Raw genomic sequence first — 22098 nt, forward strand, 5'->3', positions numbered from 1 at the left:
TGACCGTCAAAGAGAGTGACGTATGTCTTACAAGTGTTCACATTCCTTGCTGTACATGCTGTATAAAAGCAGACCACTCTGAGATGCAGGACGGTCAGCCGGGCAAGAGCAATTGAGTTGCTGTCGGGGCCGTCCGTCTGCAGGCGTGAATAAAACCACAAGAACTGCTCCCTTGTTGCCAGTCTTCTGTTTTCCTAAAATTCCCACGACAAGTGTCAAGTGAGTGGAGATCTCTCCCTACCCTAACAGCACAAAAAGTCTGTTTATGATAAAAGCACACACAAAAAACTCTTGGTACTTTCCATCAAAAGACCAAAAGGGACCCTCTCCCTGTGGCTGGGGGTGTAAGTTAATTTCCTACTGTATAAGATAGTGATAGAGCAACACACAGAGCATGTAACCACAAAAACAAGTATACAAGATGATTAAGCACTAGTCGCATCAAGAGTAAAACATGACTGTCGTGATTTATTGATGTGATTATATGTTCACTGATTTACTGACTTTATAATATAAAAAGTATAAAAACAAGAAGTTGAACTTATGGGTGAAAGTGATTAGATCAGAATCACGAGTTTATCATGACCTGCGACAAAGAGTGTCGGCTGAGCTGTACATAATTTCGTCCGGTTGGAAAGTGCGGGAGGAGGTAAAAAGGGGAAGTGCAGTAACTGTGTAAGCACACACACCTAAAGGTTATTCTAGCCTATCAAATTAACAGACCCTTGCGACTTATTTTACTAGTTCCTAAAACATTTCCTAGCACCCATACCAAATGCACAGATCACTAAGAGGAGAGCTGCCGTTAACGGGTGTGGCCGGTGACAATATCAGGCACAGTACTACTCAGCCTGGTGCTACACCGGAGAAAGCAGGGTGGACGTTCATATGAAGGCAGTGAGCAGCTAGGCGTGTCTTCTCGCCACCAGCTTGAATAGTTTTCAGCCACCCTAACCAGGTGATACCGGTAGAGCTGTGAACTCGGACTCTTTAAACCAGGGGTGTCAAACATACGGCCGGAACCGGCCCGCAAGGAGGTTCTATCAGGCCCGCAGGATGAATTTGAAAGTGAAAAAATCCATAAAAGACTTGGATTTGATTTTCTAAATTAAATGCTTTTCAAGAATTATCCGCTAGGGGCGCACTGTTTTGGTCAGAGTAGAAGACACGCCGCATCACTGAGACAGACCAAACAGCAGATGGTATCAATGCGCCATCTGCTGTTTGGTACAACGTTGTTTCTACCCTGTTCTAAAACAAAGGAAAGACATGACATTTTTGTTATTTATAGCTGAGTATGCTACAATTTTAATGGTCCGGCCCACTGGACATCTTCCTAGGCCGTATGCGGCCCGCGATGTGAAATGAGTTTGACACCCCTGCTTTAAACGGAGAGCTGGTCCAGTACCGCCTGAACAGGGGTTTACGGGGTATCTAACAATGCCAATGACCAAAATTACAGTAATAGGAGATTATGAAAAATTGGACAAAAGATCAGAGGAAGACATTCTCCACCCAAGGCCACTAGCTCAGATCAGGGCACCTATATCTAGCTATTCACACAAACACAAGAACGAGAAGTGGAGCAAGAGGAGGATACAGTAAGGAAGCAAAAGAAAAGATTTCCAAAGCAGAGACAGGTGTTAAGAACTCAGGATGGACCCAAATGCAGGACACTGGCCAAAGCGTAGCTACCACTTAGAGTTGAAACATCAATCTGGCGACGAATGGTTGAGGAGCCGGAGAAGATATACTACAGGCAGATGAACTGATGAGAGGCAGGTGAGCAGAGTGGGAGATGATGAGCTGATAGCAGACAGGTGAGTATGGAGCCGGGAGCCAGGAGAAGGAGGAAAGGGGGCCACGCCCACACAAACAAAAAAAACACAGAGAAACTGACTGGGGAGCACTGGGAACACAAGGAAACACTGGAAAGTTAGCTAGGGGGTTATGGCTGTAGCCGTGACGTCATTGCATTGACGTGCCAACCAGGGTGGTCTCGGTGGAAGTCCCGCATAAGGGACACGTCCAGGATGTTCCCAGCCAGGTGGACCCAGCTGCGCTCCTCTGGTCCATAGCTTGCCCAATCCACCAAATATTGGTAGCCCTTGCCCAAGCAGCACATGACCAACAACCGCCGAACAGTGTAGGCCAGGTGCTCGTCAATAATACGGGGAGGCGGAGGAGGAGAAGCTCGAGGGCTATAGGAGACAGGCTTCAATAGAGAGACATGGAATGTGGGATGAATCTTCATGTGAGGGGGAAACTTGAGCCTGATGACGGTGGGGTTAATAATTGACGTAATAACTCTTATGGAAGTTATGATGCTCCTGCAAACAATAGCAATAGTAAACTGTCAGACACATAAAAAGGACTTTTTGCTAGAAACTAGAGGCAACAATGCAGCAGATGAGGTGGTAAAGCTCACTGCAACCTCAGATCCTAAAGCTATTATGGTGCTGACCACAGAGTTAACAAATGAAATCACTGAAAAAGATCTGTGTGGCATACAGGACGCCGGGCCACAGGCTGGAAAAGACCTATGGAAGCAAAGGGGGGCGTCTCAAGGCCCTGATGGAGTTTGGAGAAATCATAATGGCCTGGTTGTGGCTACCACAAACCTCTAACAAGGAGAGATACCACCGAGTATCCCTCCTTGTTCTCCCTTGACCGAGGGTCCTCCAGGAATGGTGGCACTGATGCTGGTGATAGTGCACCTCTTGCAGATGGTACCAATGACAGCAACCCAACCACAGCCTGTGACTCAGGCTACCCCTGAGAGCAAGACTCATCCCCAGACCCCCATACTCCAGGATAGTCATCGCAAACACTAACTGCACAGGACCTCAATAAGGAAATGACTGCAATATGGACTAAAGATGTATGTTCAGTGGAAAAGTCTTTCTGGCAAGGGAAGGGTTATCGGTTTATCCCTAGTTTTATTATTATTATTTCTGAGTCTGAACACAGTATAGAAACAGTAGAAAACAGCCTGAGAGCTAGCTGTAGCAACACTCTGACTGTCAACTAAAATGGATGAAATGAGAGTATACAAGTATACGTATGGCAATCGAGAACCGATTTTCATACCATTGTTGTGATTGTTTACATCCCACCCTCTGCCAACCCGAAGTCGGCATGTGATGTCATTCACTCCGCCATGGCCCATCTACAAACTCGACACCCGAATGCATTCATTGCTATTTTGGGTGACTTCAACCACGTCACCATGCCGGACTATGCTTAGGATGTTCTATGAATCTGTGGTGGCCAGTGCTATCCTCTATGCTGTTGCATGCTGGGGCAGCAGGCTGAGGGTAGCGGACTCCAACAGACTCAACAAACTGATCCGCAAGGCCAGAGACGTTGTTGGGGTGGAGCTGCCACTGGAAATCATTCCTGCCTGTGGCCATCAAACTGTTCAACTCCTCCCTCCGTCAGACACTCAGAAGAAACAGACTGGAAATCTTCTACATATACTACCTCAATATTATTTATTCTTAAATGAATAATTCAATAGGTTATAAAGAATTGAAAACGGAAATCTGTTGTATTTCCTGCATTAGGAGATATTTTCTTCTCAAAATAAATGCTATTTCAATCAAATCTTTACAGGTCAAGTTACATGTTAACATAGGAGCCCTTCTTGGCTATCACCTTCACAACTCTCCCATCCATTGAACTTGTGAGTCCATGTATAGTTTCTGCCTGGATTTCATTTGCATATGCCAGAATTGCCTCCCAGAGCTGCTGTTTTGAGGTATACTGCCGCCCACCCTCATAGATCTTCCTTTTAAGGATGCTCCACAGGTTCTCAATAGGGTTGAGGTCAGGGGATGATGGTGGCCACACCATGATTTTCTCTCCCTTTATGCTCATTGCAGCCAAGGACTCAATGGTGTTTTTTGCAGCATGGGATGGCGCATTGTCTTGCATGAAAGTGATTTTACTCAGGAAGGCACGGTTCTTCTTTTTACACCATGGCAGGAAATGATCAGTTAGGAACTCCACATATTTTGCAGAGGTCATTTTGAGACCCTCGGGCACCCTAAAGGGGCCCACCAGCTCACTCCCCATTATTCCAGCCCAAAACATCACTCCACCACCTCCTTGCTGACGTCGCAGCCTTGTTGGGACATGGTGGCCATCCACCAGCCATCCAGAACTCCATCCATCTGGATCATCCAGTGTAGCACGGCATTCATCAGTGAATAAAACTGTTGGTCTTCATGTATTTCTGAGCCCACTGCAAACGTTTCTCCTTGTGAGCATTGGTTAGGGGTGGCCGAAATACAGCTTTATGCACAACTGCAAGCCTCTGAAGGATCCTGCATCGAGAGGTTCTTGGGACTCCAGAGGCACCAGCAGCTTCAAATACCTGTTTGCTGCTCAGCAGTGGCTTTTTAACAGCTGCTCTCTTAATACGATGTATTTGCTTGACAGAAATCTTCCTCAATACACCTTTATCTGAACGAACCCATCTGCGCTCTGAATCACACGCATATCTTTTCACAGTATGATGATCTCTCTTAAGTTTTCGTGAAATTTCCAGTGTTTTCATACCTTTTGCAAGACATTGCAATATTTCACGCTTTTCATCTGCAGAAGGATCTTTCTTTCTCCCCATATTGCATAGAACCTGTGACTTGCTTAATAATGTGGAGCAACCTCCTTAAGTAGTTTCCCTTTAATTAGGTTCAGCTGCCAAATTAATTATCAAACCTGTCTGAAATTGATGTCAGTGTTTTAAACAGACAGGAGAAACAACACAAGCGAAACGTTTCACTGAAAAACAAAAAAACAAATGTTTATTTAACTGAAATCCTACTTGCAAAATAATTTGGAACACAGTGTATGTATGTATGTATGTGTATATATATATATATATATATATGTATATATATATATGTATATATATACACACATATATATATATATATGTATATATATACACACACACACGTGTATATATAGACATACATATTGTTGAGTGTTCCACCTGTGTTGTGTTCGAGTCATACCCTCACCCCCCCCTTTTTCTTCTAAGTAACACTTCAAACTCAGTTGATAAGTTCAAACTAAGTTCAGCGAATAAGGACAGGAAGTGCGTTAAACCGACCTCTTCTCCAAAAATGTCTCTGAACAGCCTGTCCCTATACATTCTGCTAAACTGACGTTTGGTAAGCACAGATACGAGTCTTGGTTTTTGCATCTGCCTGACACCCTGTCAGAGAAACCTCACACTTGCTAAGCAAGGAAGATGAGGTATTCGGAAAATGTGGTTTATGATCTTAATGTGATGAAGCGATGTGTTTCTCAGAAAATAACCGTTTTGAACCCCTGACCCCTTGGAGGGGGGCCAGGGGTATTAAAGAAAAGGAAGAAGAAGACAGAAAAGCGGGTGCGAGCGGAGAAGACCTGTCACCTCTGACTGACTGACTGCTTAGGCTTTTGCCTTAGTTGTTCGTGAGACTTTGTTACCTGATTGTTGTATTTTCTTCTTTTTGAACATTTTGTATCCATTTACTCTTTTTGATAAAACTCCAATAAAATTGGGTTGTACTTTGTACACTCCAACCAAAGTCCTGTGTTGCTCCTCTCTGAGATCATCTAAGTAGCCTCCCTCAGGTAAGAAGACTCCTCTCCTTGAGATATGCTGACAGTAGATAATAATTTGGCTTTGATTAATGAATTTTAAGAAAGCTGCTATGTATATATTATGATGTTTAACATGGAAGGACATGTTGAAAAGGTTCAACTCAGTTGTCTGATGTTTTGCTGCTGCAGTGGATTGTTTGGTGGTTACTGTTGAAGTTTCTAAGTAGTTGAGACACAGGGAGGGATTTCCTAAATTTATCTCTAAATTGTGAATTAGGGATTTGGGCATTTGAGGCGGCCCAGTGTGAAACCAGGCGAGTGTCCGCCACCCTTCACTGTGGACCTCCCCCGGAATTGATCTTTTCCTTCAGGGGTCTTACTGGGGTACCACCAATCTTCAAACACCTATCACACACAGATATTCCTGCTAATATCCGGTCGTTGGCACATAGTCAACTATATAGGCCATATTGTAATGATATTCCGGGAACGTAACCAGGCTCCCTCAGCAGGCTAAGGCGGTCTTGAGTGTGAAAACCTAAAGATTAGGTCGTAGAACAGCCGTCACTCAATGCGATATCCACGTTGGGTGGGGGTATCGGTTGTAACACCTAAGAACCTCTTCAATATACATTGCTGTTGTATATATTTTTTACTTTTATTTTTCACTTAAATATTGTAAATGTGTATATTTTTATTTTCCATTTCTTATTTTTACATTAAACATTAACTTTCGGAGCCCCGAAGTCACTTGTCTCACAGGTGTCTTGAATATAGTATGGCTTAAGCAAGTTCACATGACACAGTTGAGAACATTTTCTCCTATTAGGTGTGGCAATCAAATAGTTCTGATCCGAAACCTGCTCCACAACGGTGTATGGACCTGCAAATTTCGCCTGAAACGGCAAACCCTCCAGTGGCAACAGAGCCAATACCCAGTCCCCAGGGCTAAACTGACGATCTTCACTATGGCGGTCATACAGCCTTTTCATATTAGCCTGAGCACACTCCAAATTCTTCCGTGCCACTTCCACAGCCACATACAAACGATGACAAAAACCATTCACATAATCCACTAAATTTTTTAGGAGGCTCACTTGCAACCAAACCATCCTGTACAACAGCTAGAGGACCACGCACTGTATGACCAAAAACTAAATCATTGGGACTAAAGCCAGTGCTTTCCTGGATGACCTCTCAAGCTGCCAGCATTAACCAAGGCAGTCCCTCCTCCCAGTCCCTGCCCATTTCCACAACATAGGCACGCAACATAGACTTCAATGTCTGGTGAAATCGCTCCAGAGCACCCTGACTCTGTGGATGGTATGCTGACGCACAGTTATGCTTCACTCCCAGCTGTCGCAAGACCTGTTTAAACATATGGGAAGTGAAGTTAGAACCTTGGTCACTCTGGATCACAAGTGGAATGCCAAAAATGGAAATGAACTGATCTAAAGCTTTAACCACTGCCTTTACTGAAATGGAACGCAAAGGAAAAGCTGCTGGATATGTTGTCGTTTGGCACATCACAGTCAACAGGTATGCACAACCAGACCTAGAGGGAGGCAACGGCCCCACACAATCTATGAGTAAATGCCCAAATGGTTGGCCAACAGCTGGAATAGGACAAAGAGGTGCAGGCCTAATAACACGATTAGGTTTATCAGTGAGCTGGCAAGTATGGCATGCCTTAACATATTTGGCCACGTCGCTCTTCAGCCGAGGCCAAAAGAAATAGCGTAAGACACGGTCGTAAGTTTTCTTTATCCCCAGATGCCCACAACTATTATGCGCTGTTTGCAACACCACCTCACGGAAATTTCTAGGTACCACCACCTGAAAAACTGCCTCCCCCACACAGTCTCCAACACAGGGCACCCACTTACGTACCAACAGGCCCTCTTCAACAAGGTAGCCCTGGGCAACATCCTGAATCTCATCAGCAGACAAAACCTCATCCCACAGAGCAGATATTGACAAATCAGACTTCTGACTCTTCATCCATTCCTCTCTTGAAACTGACTGAGGAAGCTCAGGCAGTAAAATTGGATGCTTGGTGCACACTGTGCTTGTCTTATGACCCCAAACATCCTGATCAGAACCAGCCATGATACAACTCTGAGCCCGCGTCACAGCACAGACTGGAAAAACTCCTGGAACCCTCAAACTGTTCTCATCCAGCTCCTTAAGTGTCAGCGGCTTGGAAACAACCACAGGAGGCGGCACACTGGCCCACACAGCACTGCCAGCTAGGTCATTACCCAAAATCATCACCATTTCATCCAATGGTAATGCGGAGCGCACCCCAACAGACACCACTCCATGGACCAGTTCACAATCTAGCACAATGTTATGGCGTGGCACAGGAATTAAACCCATCTCCATACCCTGCATCAACACAAAATCCCCCGTTGCTGTCGCAGGTGAAAAATGCAGCACTGACTCCACAATAAATGAATGTTTAGCCCCCGTGTCACGCAACAACTTTATCGGAACACGTTTCTCACTGCCAACAAGAGACAAAAGCATTAGTAATAAATGGCTCAAAACCCGAGCCGTTCCTTGAACTAACACCCACCGGTTCTGCCCCTGCAGTAGTGGAACAAAGCATAGCTGGAGTATATGATGGCAACTGACGCTTAGGTTTTGATTTTAAAAGTGGACACTGATCCTTCCAGTGGCCCTCCTCATGGCAGTAATTGCACACCCAGGCGCCCTCAGGTCGACCAGTAACTAAAGGCTTACGCTACAGACCTTGTTTTAGAAAATTTCCACCCGTGTGGGAGTTTACAAAGCTATCATTCCCATATTCACACTTCTCTGAAAAAACACCTTTGTGTGACAATACAAAATCATCTGCCAATTCAGCTGCTTTAAGTGCAGTAGAGGGTTTCTGTTCGTTAACATAAGTAACAATGTGTTGAGGAATAGTGTTTTTAAATTGCTCCAACACCAACATCACAAAGGCTGTCAAAATCATCAACTTTAGCAACTGAGCACCAACGATGAAAATGAGATGTCAAATCATGAACAAACTCCACATTTGATTGCTTATCACCTATTATCCAATTCCGAAACTTCTGCCGATATGCTTCAGGAACCAATTCATACACTTTAAACACAGCAGATTTCACCTTTTCATAGTCTAGGTCAGGTTCAGCACATCGCACAGTAAGCCTCCTGTGCTCTCCCAGTACGAACACACTGAAGCATGAGTACTCTGTCAGCATCTGGCCACTTCTTTGACTCGGCCACACGTTCAAAAAGGGTGAAGAAAATATCAGGGTCACGCTCGTTAAATTTCGGCACCAAACGCAAGTTAGAAGTCACATCAACCCCATAATGACCAGAATCAACCAAACCAGGGTTCTCTGTACCAAACCCAGCTGAATGAGACTTACACTCACGAACTAACTGCAATTTAGTCTGCTCTACTTCTAGCTTTACTCTTTCAGTGCCCAGACGAATACTCTCCAACTCAAGCTGCTTTTCAGTTTCTACCTTTAAACGCAATTTCTCCTGCTCAAACTGCATTGCTAACAACTCTTTCTGCTGCTCAAAAGTCAACCCCGCCGACTGCACCCCCACTGGTACAGGTACCGACACAGGTACCGGCTGTGACAAGGCCCGGTGAGGCTTACTCTCCTCTAACACGCCTTGCTCAAACAAAGACGACAATAATAAATCCTGCACATCATCTTAACATTTTTTCTCAGACATAATTCCATAATGATCAGCTATTTGAAATAACTGATCTTTCTTGCAGCCATAAACAAACGCCGCCGTAACACTGCTGCCAAACAACTCAAAGTGTGTCTCCCCAAAACCCACTGCAGCCTTACAAAGCATGCAGGGCAGTCAAAGCCAGCACTCAGCTGGACCAAATCCACTAATCAGTGCAATTAACACCATGTGCCCACTGCTACCTAAGGCACAAGAAACAAACTTAACATACCTGAATGGACGAGCCCCCATTTATTATGACCTGGCTCAAGATGGCCACAACAAAAGGAGAGACGCACAAAGGATTGAAGATTAAAGCTTATTTTTATTAACTTAAATCAAATCCAATTAAAGCCAAAGATAATATGGGGTATGAAAATCAGTAGAGTCAGCGGTGAGTGAGTGATGCATGCGTGAATCATGTCTGTGCAAGTGTTGCAAATGCAAACCAAAATCCTAAAAGGGGAAAACTAAAACACCAAGACCAAAACCATGTGTGTTACCTGCAGAGGCAAGCAGAGAGTGATTACAAATCAGCCAGCTCTTTAATAACCTGGGAACACTGGGGCCCACAGGTGCTCCTGATCACACCAAGCAGCCACTCACACAACCAATAGAAATAGACCACTTAGAGCTGCCTTCAAGATGACCTCAGGGGTCATCACAACTGGTAGATCAAAGCTTATAGAATTAGGCAATGATGTGCAGATGGAAGAAATAAAACACGGGGCTCTCACAGGCGTTCGGGCGGAAAAGGTGTTAATCTCTTTAAAAGATCTAGACCAACTCCTGTTAAATGGATGAAGGAAATCAATAATGAAGAGTTAAAACAAAAATTAGTCGAGGAGAGTAACACCAACTATAAGGATAAGTTGAGAGAAATTTTGTGGATTAGTACATGAGAAATTCACACACACCATCAGAGGCCGAACACCTCCCCCTCAGCCACAGCACCCACTTCCACCAGAGTGCTTAGAGGAGCGGTCCGTAAACCAGATAAAACGTGGAGGTTGGTACACAATCGAATAGCCTTAAATGCTAGATCATAGATGATCTAGATGACATATATTTCACTAATGACAATGAGGAAGAGCATTTGGAGCTGCTGAGAGAGGTAATTATCCGCCTCACTGAGGCAGGCTTCAAAATAGGTCTCAAAAAATGTGAAGTGGCTAAATGTTCCTTAAAATTTTCAGGATTTGGAATAGCGGAGACAGAAAGAGCGGTTACGTCAGAGTACAAAGACAGCATTTTCCCAACTTGCAGCGCCGTTACACAGACTAAAGGGAGCATTAAGTACAGGACAGCGGGTGCTCACAGCGCAATATGTCGCAGCATGGCATTTTGAACGCGATTGATCTCGAGCAGAGAAATCCAGAAAAAATGTTTAATTGTAAATATGCACCTAGAGCAAGAAGCAATCTGTAAAAATCAAGGGTCAGAGGTACCGTGTATAATGTCTTCTTATACGTTTAAACCTGCTGAGCAAAAATACACATGACAGGAAAAGACGCTGCCAGGCACACACAAGTATCACAACGCGCTCCGAGACGTTGCACAGGAAGCACCTGTTTTCATTCTTTTTTTTCTCCTTTCCCCTCGCTCAGCACAGCCTCAAAAGCTAAGCGTGTAGATGCAAAGGGCACTAAACTCAAGATGGGCAAAATGGGATCTGATTTTAATATAGACAAACGATTCAGTTTTAAGCAAGATGGCCAGATAGTGCCAAAACTCACCAAAACCAAAGCCCGAACAAGAATTCAGAAACAGAATGGTTTGTATTCACTGATGGTAGCAAGCAGAGCAGTGACGGTGAAATGTCTCAGTGGGCCTATGTAATAAAGAGAGGTGAACAAACAGTACGGAGCAAAAGAGGGAGAATCCCAGGGTCAGCTCAGTTATACCTGAGGCTTTGTTACTTTGGAACAAGGCATAAAAGTACTTGCTTTTGTTACTGATTCTGCTTACTGCTATTGTAATGGAACATTTTAATATTCACTATAGGACTCTGTAAGGTAACTCATGCTTGCATTGCAATAGTTTTTTTCTATTATTATGCTCTGACCTGCTGCAGTCAAACAGCCGGACCCAGATGTCCGTTAGAGGAAAAGGGGAAGAGTGCTGCTGCGTAGGGATTGCTGTTTGGAGCATCATTTTGGCCTGTTTCCTTTTTGCTGGGATTAGTTGTTCACTTCAAGTACTCTTATGTTTTTTTGATGAACGTAAAATGATTGACGATTGCCTAGTGGCTGTCGAATTTACATCTCACTCATTTTGTGCTTCCCAAGTTCTTGGTTCACAACATTAAAGATGACACCAGGTCTGACGTAGGGAGAATTTTAAGGCAGGCCTGGTGAAGACCTCCGTCATGCAGTCGTGTATTTATGCGCTGGCTGTGTTAGAAAATAGCCATCCGCAATAAAGGTTATTGCGGATGGTCCTCGTGTCTTTATGCTTACAGCATGGATTTCTTTTATTGAAGGGTCAATATTTTATAACCGGGCCATACAGCGCACAACGGCTTACTAGTGCTGGAATGCGCTCCGCTGGATGTGACGTGTGTGTGGAGAAGACCTGGTCCTGTGTAGACACACGCATGTGCGGCGTTTTGTGTATTAAATGCTGTGTCAAACCCATTGTACAAGTCTGGAAAATGACAATCTGATAATGCTGGACTATGCTACAACTACTCACATGATAAATCCTGAAGACAACTGGGACGGGTGCACCCCTATGACTACAGAAGTGATTTCATGGACGGATGCTGAGGGCCGCATTGTGCTTCCAGACGACTTGGGGGATAACTTGCTGCCTTGTGTCCGCGATGGGCTCTCATACCGGTAAGTTGGTACAGGGAGCCTGACCCCTTGTTGGTTCGTTACTAATAACGGTCAAGTTTTTTTATTTATAATATCACCTAGAGTCAACAGGCCTCCTGAACTTCAGGACTCCCCAGATGGGGGACCTTGGTCCACCTCGCCGACCCCAGGGGATGACTCAGATACCTTGGATTGTGGGGACTGAAATTCATCACGCCAAACTGGGTGGTTGAGTATTGAGGATTTTGGTGTATTTCCCTCTTGGTCAAAGCTTGTTGGACCGATTTGAATGTTTTATGCTGTTATGATTTTAGCATCATTTTGTAATCTTTGCATTTATCCTGATTTTAACTTGAAAATGTTCATTTATGTTTCACAAATTTTGATCTCAAACCATGTTTTTACCTTTCTATAGTTGGTTATTTGCTGTGTTTTCATCCTAATTATTTTTTTGCCTCACTTTGTGTTTTTCCGTTTACATGTCTTTAATAGTTTCCAGTTTAATCAGTTTCCTGAGATTACTGGTATTTCATTAAGTTGTTGTTTCTGTTGTATACATTCTTACAGTATTGTTGTATTGATTTTTATTTATGTACGTGATCTATGAGACAATTACTTTTTGCATTTTCATGACAACAAAAAAAATAAAAAAAAATAAAAATTATATGACGATCTTACTCACTTTTTTGGTAATTATATGTGGTTTCTCGTGTTACTCATTTTCATGGATATGTTCAAACTTCTCTTTTGGATGTTCTGCAGTTGGGGCAGATCACTCCATAAAACTTGAACCGTGAACACGGTCACGCCGGTAGCTGTGAAGGGGCTGCCAGTCAAACGGCCAGGCGGTAGACATGATGGAGACAAGGGTTTGCGACGGACGGGCATGTTTCCCCCCGCCCTCTCACTTCCAAGTAACAGTTCAAACTAAGTTGACTTAAACTGACGTAGAGGGCTTGTCACTCAAGATAAATATGCCAGAAAAACAAACCGCGGAACAGACAGTTTGTATTTGCAACGAATAAGCCGTGTGGTTTCTGCACCTGACTGATTAAGTCTAACAACTGTGCTGTGTGACCTCACATATTGTCATCCAATAGCTAAGATGATGTTCTGTTGTTTGACCTTTTATGGACTCCCTGTACACCCAGAAAGCCGAGGGGGGGCTATTGCTTTTTAATTCTTACTCAGTTTGTTCACTTTATTTTGTATTACTTCTTTTTTATAAACCAAAGTCATGTGTTGCTCCTCTCTGAGGTCATCTAAGTAGCTTCCCTCAGGTAAGAGGACTACTTTCCTTGAGGTAATAATTTGGCCCTTTAATTAGTGAATGCTGATGAAAGTTGCTATGTTTATATCGTAATGTATACGTTGGATTGACATGTTGATTGGGTTCAGTTTGGTTGTCTGAAGCTTTACTGTTGTTGTTATGTTTGGAGCTAAGGTTAAAGGTCTCTGAATGCTTTGGGTACATTGTGGGTTTTCAAATTAATCTCTGTTGAATAAAAAGTGCTCTGTATTATAAAATAGTAAAATGTACTCAGCATGTCAACTATATCCATATCTAATATTAAGGTTTGTACGAGTGAGGAAAGCTGTTTGTTGAAACATGTAAACCAGACAGTTAATAAATTCTTAAGAGCCACCGATTTCAGCCTCAGCTGTAGGCTGTAAATCCAAAATAACTGGGCCGCCGATACTTGGGTCAGCAATGTCTCTGCCAAGTAGGAAAGCACCAAAAAAATCCTGGACATGCCTGGGCAGGGGTATGGACCATCCCGAATTTGAGAGAAATTACATCAATATCTACCCAGCAACGATTAATTATTTTTAGGAAAAAGTTGGAGAAAAAAACCCCACCAGAAGGCAGGGCATGTTGGACTATATAAGAATTTGTGCATAACACATTTCCCCAGTCAGATTCCGGGACTGGCTCAGGTTTTATCTCTGTTGAAGAATAAAACTCTTGCATCGAACTCTCTGGTCTCCGGTGAATTCTTTGAACCTGTTTGAGACTCCAAGAGCTACTCAATCCTACAGAAGACTAAGTGTTGGTGAAGAGGTCCAGACTCAAACTCTGGCCCAGACCTGGACTTCTAATCGCCAACATCTCTAAATTATAAATTAGGGTTTAGGGCCCTGAGGCTGCCCTGTAGAAAACCAGGCTGGTGTCCCCAGCTTCAGAGTGGAGCTCCTCCAGTATTGATCCTCTAATGGTCTTGCTGAAGTACCACCAATCTCCAAACACCTATTGAACACAGATATTTCATTTGCTATCCGGCTGTTGGCACATAGTCAACTATATAGGCCTGAAGGAAGAGGTACTGCGGGAACGTAACATTGTTTCCAAAACAGACTAAGGCCGTCTTGGGTGTAGATTTTGGAAACCCGTTCGAAAACCTAAGTGATAGGCTGTAGAGCAGCCGTCACTTAGTGTTATATCCACATTGGGTGGGGGTATCAATTATAACATGTAGGAACCATTTCAATGTATAGAGTTTTGCTTCTTGGATGTATTTTCCTGTTTTCTATTGAAAGTGTACGAGCATACAGAATTTCTTCTAAGGATTGTTTCCCGATTACTGAGGGGGGATAGTAGCACTATCTTAGAGCAACAAGATTGTGTTTGTTTGTACACAAGTACAAGTACAAGTACAAGAACCCTCTGTGATCTGAAGGAATTCTACTGTGGAGCTGAAAAGCAGAAAGCCTATTTCCACCCCCACCGCCCACACACATTCCAGTTGGCTATAGTCCCTCAACTCTCCCCTCCCTTTCCACTGAGGATCACACAGTAGGATGTTAACAGATTATTACACAAAAGACACGACAATTACTCTTGGGCCAGATAACCTTCAAAGACAGGACGTCTTGATGATGAGTTATCCGATTCAACACGTCGGAGGGTTCGATCAGTCCTCCCTGCTGTGAGGGTGTTGCGACCCCAAGTTGGTCTAGGGGAGAGGGGAGTAACGTAAAACTAGATGAAGATTAGGAGGAGTGTCAAGGCAATTTTGCAATTCCACTCTGAAAAAAGAGGAGTGAGACAAAAAAACCTTTCCAGTATTGTCACACTTTAAAAATGTTCAGTACACAAGACAAACATCCAGATGGGAACTCCCTTTATACCTTGGCTCAGCGCCCCCTCTGCAAGGTAATTTCTTCAGCACACATCTTTATCTGGTTTGCTGCCCATCTGTGGCGCTGTGTCATTTTGCTACACATTCCATCAGCCTTGGTTCTCAGAACAGCTCACAATTTCCACGACTATTCATCTCAGGTCACCTTCTGGTGACATCCAGATGGGAAAATACACTCAAGGTTTTCTACCTGACAAATCCCAATTTAACCCCTGGTGACTTATTGTATAACGTCCGTGCCCCTCCAGCTGATCAATGAGACTCCTTTTTCCTTCTCTGCAGCCCCGTGCATCTTGAAATCCTTCTTTGTGTATAAAAACTGACCTCTCCTCTACTCTGGGCTCACTCAGTTCCCTCATCTGACTGTGCTGCTCCTCGGAGCAGAATCAAGAGCTTTGACGTGGCCTGCAATATGGCGGAACAGGATGACTTCCGGTTCAAGCGAGGATCGAGGAAATATCAAATAAGAGAATGAGATCTAAAAAGTAGACAGTATATACTTGCTATAATTTGAAGTAACACCCCTTTAAGTGATTTCTGAATAAGAACCTGTATTACATTAGGGTGCAGGAGTAGACTATAGACACATGGAGCAACACAACAGGAAAGAAAGAACGAACAGGAAGGTGGGCAGAGGGAACTGTACACTTGAATGTCATAGCAGCGCTATTTGTCCCAGAATCATTCATGATACAATTCCAGTTTAGCCAACAATGTTTTTTATTGCTTCTCATTTGTACAGTAGTGTTTTGGTTTTAATCACTGGGTTTGTAACACTAGCAGTTTTGAGAACAACGTTGTAATCATTTCATTGAAATGAAAAAAAGGCAACTGGAGGCAAACAAGTTTCGCGAGCTCCCAAAATCAATTGGAAAGTAGATGGTAGAATGGATGGATGAACCAGTTACAGAGAGTGTGAAAGGAGAAGCACAGACAAAAAGAAAAGATAAGTTTACATCTCTCTGTAAAAACCAAACTGCAAACTTTCCAGTGTTGTTGAGTTGATCATACGATCTGTGTGACCGGGCAGTGCTCAGGCTGGTCCAGGAACAGTGTCTGGAACATGTGGTTGTAGAAGGAGGGGTGGTAGAGGCAGGCCCGTGCGCAATCCGGGCTGAAGTTCAACTCCAGGATCTGAGGCTGCATGACCCGGTCACCTGACACAGGATCAGAACACACGCAAATTAAATAAACAAACAGATGATTAGGGTGATTACACAGGACAGAAACAAGTGTTTTAAAAAGGTGTTAGTATCCTATACAAAGAAATCAGCGGGTAAAACTACTGCGTATTTGAATATATATACATATGTGCAAACTTTACACAGTGATTGGCCAGGTGTGTGTGGAGGTGTGAAGGTGAGCACGGTTTGAACGTCTCTCTCAAGCTCTTTTTAACTTGTTCACAGAATTACAACTGAATTCAACACTATGAATGCATAAAAAAACCTATGACTACACAGGACGTGTTCAGGCGGCCTATGTAGAGAGCTGGATTCATTCAAATAGAGTGGTCGGATGACACATCGTTTGGACTCGTTTGCTTTGATTGTGCTGACACTGATATACTTAAACTGGACCACATTAACAGTAAGTACATGACTCACTGGCTGAATTGGACCAAATTCAACTGATTTGTCTCCTAACCTTTGTTTCCTCTTTCTCACAGCAGTAGGCTTTATTTTGTTCTCAGCCTTCATCCATGTGTTTACATAAGGGAACATAAAGGTTCCAAGCCCAGCCATTGCGCCAGGCGTAATAGAACCTCATAGATAGATAGGCAATAAGGATTTGAAAAATTTGTCGAATAGGAGCCAGAGCCTTCAGCTATCAAGCTCCTCTCCTGTGGAACTGGCTCCCAGTTTGGGTCTGGGAGGCAGACACACTCTCTACCTTTAAGAGTAGGCTTAAAACTTTGCTTTTTGATAACGCTTATAGTTAGGGCTGGCTCAGTTATGGCTCACTGAACAAAAAGAAGAGGGCCTTCAGAGCTGGCAACAGAGACGAGGTGAGAACGATCCTGGGGGAACTGAAGGTAAAGATCAGGGAGGCCAAGGAGAAGTACAGGAGGAAGCTGGAGTGGAAACGGGTTACAGGCCGACCAACAACAGAGGAGCTGAAGGCAGTGTGGTAGTTCAACAAACTGAATCTGTTTTTCAACAGATTTGACTCTGTGGGCCCTGCTCACCCCCCCCATGACTCTTCTGCTGTCTGCCTCCAACCTTCACCTATTCCACTCCCCCCTCCCCCTCCCCCTCCTGCTCCTCACAGCCCCCCACCCCCCTGTGAAAGCTTTCCTCACACCTCGTTCCCCACTCCCCCACCGGTCATCTCTACAGTGTGCTTCACTACTGACCATGTTAGGAGACTGATGAGACTCCACTCCAGCAAGGCTGCAGGCCCTGATGGTGTCAGCCTCAGGGTGCTTAAAGCCTGTGCCCCCCAGCTATGTGGAGTACTTCACCATGTCTTCAACATGAGCCTGAGTCTTCAGAGGGTCCCCGTGCTGTGGAAGACGTCCTGCCTCGTTCCTGTGCTGAAGACGCCATGTCCCAGTGGCTCCAAGGACTACAGACCCGTGGCACTGACCTCCCACATCATGAAGACCCTGGAGAGACTCGTCCTGGAGCAGCTCCGGCCCTTGGTCAAGCCACACTTGGACCCCCTTCAGTTCGCCTACCAGTTTTTCCAGTGCGTTCAACACCATCCGTCCGGCTCTACTGGGTGAGAAGCTGGCGGAGATGCAGGTGGATGCCCCACTCGTGTCCTGGATTGTCAACTACCTGACTGGCAGACCACAGTATGTGCGCTTACAACACTGTGTGTCAGAAAGAGTGGTCAGCAACACCGGGGCCCCGCAGGGGACTGTCCTCTCTCCCTTCCTCTTCACCATCTACACCACGGACTTCAGCTACTGCACTGAGACCTGCCATCTTCAGAAGTTTTCTGACGTCTCAGCAATAGTTGGATGTATCAGCAAGGGTGATGAGGAGGAGTACAGGGTTGCTGTGGACAACTTTGTCGCATGGTGCGAGCAGAACCACCTGCAGCTCAACGTGACAAAGACAAAGGAACTGACTGTTGATCTGAGGAGGACCAAGGCGCCAATGACCCCTGTTTCCATCCAGGGGGTCAGTGTGGACATTGTAGAGGATTACAAGTACCTGGGAATTCACATTGACAATAAACTGGACTGGGTAAAGAACACTAATGCCCTCTACAAGAAGGGCCAGAGCCGTCTCTATTTTCTGAGGCGGCTGAGGTCCTTCAACATCTGCCGGACTATGCTGAGGATGTTTTATGAGTCTGTGGTGGCCAGTGCTATCCTCTATGCTGTTGCATACTGGGGCAGCAGGCTGAGGGTGGCGGACTCCAACAGACTAAACAAACTGATCCGCAAGGCCAGTGACGTTGTGGGGGTGGAGCTGGACTCTCTGACGGTGGTGTCAGAGAGGAGGATGCTGTCTAAGCTGCAGGGCATCTTGGACAGTGTTTCACATCCTCTCCATGACGTACTGGTCGGACACAAGAGCACCTTCAGTGGGAGACTCATTCCTCCCAAATGTACAACAGAGCAACACAGGAAATCATTCCTGCCTGCGGCCATCAAACTGTTTAACTCCTCCCTCTGAGTGTCAGACACTCAGGAAGAGACTGGAAATCTGGATCTACTTCACCTGTTCATATACTACCTCACTATTTATTCTTAAGCACCGTTAAGGCCTTTCCTGATGTTATCGTCAGTGGTCGGCCTCCCTTGCTGTGCGTGATGTTCAGTAATTGGCTCCCCCTGCTGTGTGTGATGTTCAGTCCTTGGCCCCCCCCTTTGTGTGATCCTCAGTGGTCCTATTTTTTTGGTTTTACCAACTGCCTACTGTTCATGCCCGCTTCTCTTCTCTCTACTTCCTCATGTTTTCTGTCTTTCTAGGCCATGTTTTTTAAGAGTTTAATAACTGTCAGGTTACATGTTTCATCACACACAGTTCTTTTCTTACTTGTGAAAACCTTAATATCAGATATGGATTTATTTGATATGCTCTGGAAAAGCAGGACTTTTATAGGTATCTACAAAGACGCACCTTACATGGAGAACTAACAGAAGCTCAAATGCCTAAGAGAAGACATGGAAAACAAGGAAAATGGGCTCAAGGTGTTAAAGTTTGAGAATATTACTGTGAAATCTACCTACGGGCTAATTAATTACGGAATTAGTAAGGCGTTCGAGGGACTTGTTAACCTAACCCTGACCCTGACCCTAGACCCTGGCCTCTCTTTTAAGGTAATAGCCGCTTGTCATTGGAAATGCCATGTTGGACACCTGCTTTTGTTGGCCTTTTATAAGTCTTTTTAGTATGAACACCTGAGAGATCGAAAGTAGAGTTATGACCCTTGAAACAGTTTGGGCTGATGCTCCAATCCCCTGAGGCTCAAAGCATAATGTTAGTAGATATTTCTCTACCTTGGCGAAGAATGAATGCTCACCATTTTCCCCTGTACTCCACTTCAGCATGAGGTCGACGGCATAGATCGCCCGGGACGATGGGTAGGGACAAATACCATACGGAGCTGGTCGAGACGAGGCTGCCTGGAAGAGTTCCTTGAACTCTTTAAACAACTCTGCCTATGAGGGGTAGGGAAAGGAAGGAAGGGAAGCAAAATGAAGAGAAAGAGAAAAAGGACATGACAAAGATAAGGACCTGAATAACACAAGGAAAAAACAGAAATAAGCCCTTAGAGACAACGTAACCTGTGGTTGAGGCTTACTGATTGACTTACACCAGAATTGCTCATCCTGACACAGAATGCTTAATCAGGAGGTGTCAGTGCTTTATAGATTCAGAAATTTCATCCCAACATCTTATTGGCCCTTCAGGTCCAATAAGATGTTGGGATGAAAAAAATGAGCTCCACTGACAGGCCAGGAACGAAAATTGGACTGAACTGTAGGTTAAATTCCTTCACTCAAGAAGTTCCTCGAAAGTTCCCCTGGTTGAAAAGGGCTAAAAGTGTACACTTACCTCCACCTCCTTCCACGGATACAGTGGGTACTGCTTCTCAAACATGGGAATGAACTCATCAAAGTGCACCTAGAGGTAGAGAGATAGAGATTCAACTCATTACAAGACTTTTAACAGTTAACAACAGAACCTTCATGACTACTGATCCAAGCTTGCATTAGGTATTCATGTCGTACTTATGTCGTAGACCATAGTGACCAGAACATGTTCTTGTGACAACAGATTGATTTCACAAATAGGCCGTGCTAAGGTAACAGGCAAAACAACAATAAAAAAATACCTGCTTAAGCTCCACGCCGTCTGCATAGTTCATGACGGTGAAGTGCTTCTGGTAATCATCAAAATGGTCCAAGGAGAAAGGTCTAGATAGAAGAAACAAAACTCAAGTCCAGGCACGAGTTCACTCTCTACGTCAAGAGAAATGCTTTAAAACTACCACTACACTACCAATAAAATAGTTAATGAAACCAATATCATGCTGCGTTTGACGATGACATCAAAAACAAAATGAAGGCATGTCAAGTCATGAGTAAACTCTTACATTTGAGAGTTTTCTTGACAAATCGTATCGTTTATCGCCACACTAGCAGCATGGGTCTATCATTTCCACTACAAATGGACCAACAGCCTATTGATACCCACTTTGGGCCAGATTGAAATACTTCGCTACCTTCTTGGATGGATTTCTGTGAAATTTGGTCCAGATATCTATGGCTCCCAGAGGATTGAATTCACAGCGTGATAATAACAACGATTAACGGGCTGAAAGGGTGTAGGGCCACCACATATTTTGTCACTGTTCTGTGACACTCGTTAACCCCATCCTGACTGAATTCTTTCCTATTGCTGCATTTGCTCTTCACTGGGGGTTCATAGAATAGTGTAAAACCGGGTGTAGACTGAAGCTGAGGCCGAGCACTCGTCCACAAGCGCATAATCGCAATGGGGAATGAGGGGGTAACGCCCGCCCACCCCCCCCCCATATATCAAAATGGAAATTTGTTCTCCCTAATATTTGTAATAACTAATCAACAAATGCCTCCAAAAGCTAAAAGAAAGCAAATGTTTTCCCCTCAACATTTAGTGTTAAAGCAACTCAAAAACACACTGGATGTTGTTTTACGTGTCAACTAGCAACAGTGAACACAACCACTGTAAGCGGCTGGCAAGCGCATGTCAGATTTCTTGGCCATTCTGTATCCTTCGAGCGGCATGTTGATCACTCCCAGGTCTACTGCGCAGGTAAAAACACATGACGGACGAGATGGAGGAAAGCCCGTACCGTGCAAGTTATTGTTTACTCATTGTGTTGTCCCAGTCAACTTGAAATGTGAAATTTGGAATTGCCCAATTCATTCTTAAATTATGGCAATAAAACCTATGAGAAACATGGTCATCAATTCTTGAGTTATGGCTAAAAATGTGCTTTGTGATTCAATAAGGGATTCGTTGGCTGCTAAGTTTAACAAATTCGGGTATTTTAACAAGTTGGAGCCGGATCCAAAATGACACCGTCTATCACAACCCATCCCTGTTAATGTATGTGTATGCATGTAGTACCTATTAGCAAAGCGCAACCAGAAGACGTTGTAGGCATAGAGACGCAGAGGCTGCACAGAGCGCAACATTAGCATGTAGCGAATGTCAAACTTCACCATTCCAACCTCCTCTCTGCTGAACAGCACTGGATCTTCAAGGTACTTACACACCACCTGGAAAATAAAGACACAAACACAGGCATGGACACTAAGTTAGATAAAATAATAAAATAAAATAATTAAACATCTGTGTCTGAGTCAG

At 44.2% G+C, this 22098-nt stretch overlaps 1 protein-coding gene across 1 annotated transcript in view; it reads right to left on the reverse strand.

Annotated features, from left to right (window-relative positions):
• Positions 1–15982: 15982 nt before the first annotated feature.
• The window catches only part of ttll12 (tubulin tyrosine ligase-like family, member 12), a 36710-nt gene continuing 30594 nt past the window's right edge, over positions 15983–22098 (reverse strand). The window contains exons 10-14 of the mRNA XM_070929125.1: positions 21859–22010; positions 20579–20660; positions 20299–20367; positions 19763–19901; positions 15983–16437 (exon numbers count right to left, since the gene is read on the reverse strand). Of these exons, the coding sequence (XP_070785226.1) occupies positions 16286–16437; positions 19763–19901; positions 20299–20367; positions 20579–20660; positions 21859–22010 (594 nt within the window). The 3' untranslated portion in view covers positions 15983–16285. The remainder of the gene's footprint in view (positions 16438–19762; positions 19902–20298; positions 20368–20578; positions 20661–21858; positions 22011–22098) is intronic.

This window comes from Enoplosus armatus, chromosome 22, assembly GCF_043641665.1.
Source record: "Enoplosus armatus isolate fEnoArm2 chromosome 22, fEnoArm2.hap1, whole genome shotgun sequence".
NCBI lineage: Eukaryota > Metazoa > Chordata > Actinopteri > Centrarchiformes > Enoplosidae > Enoplosus > Enoplosus armatus.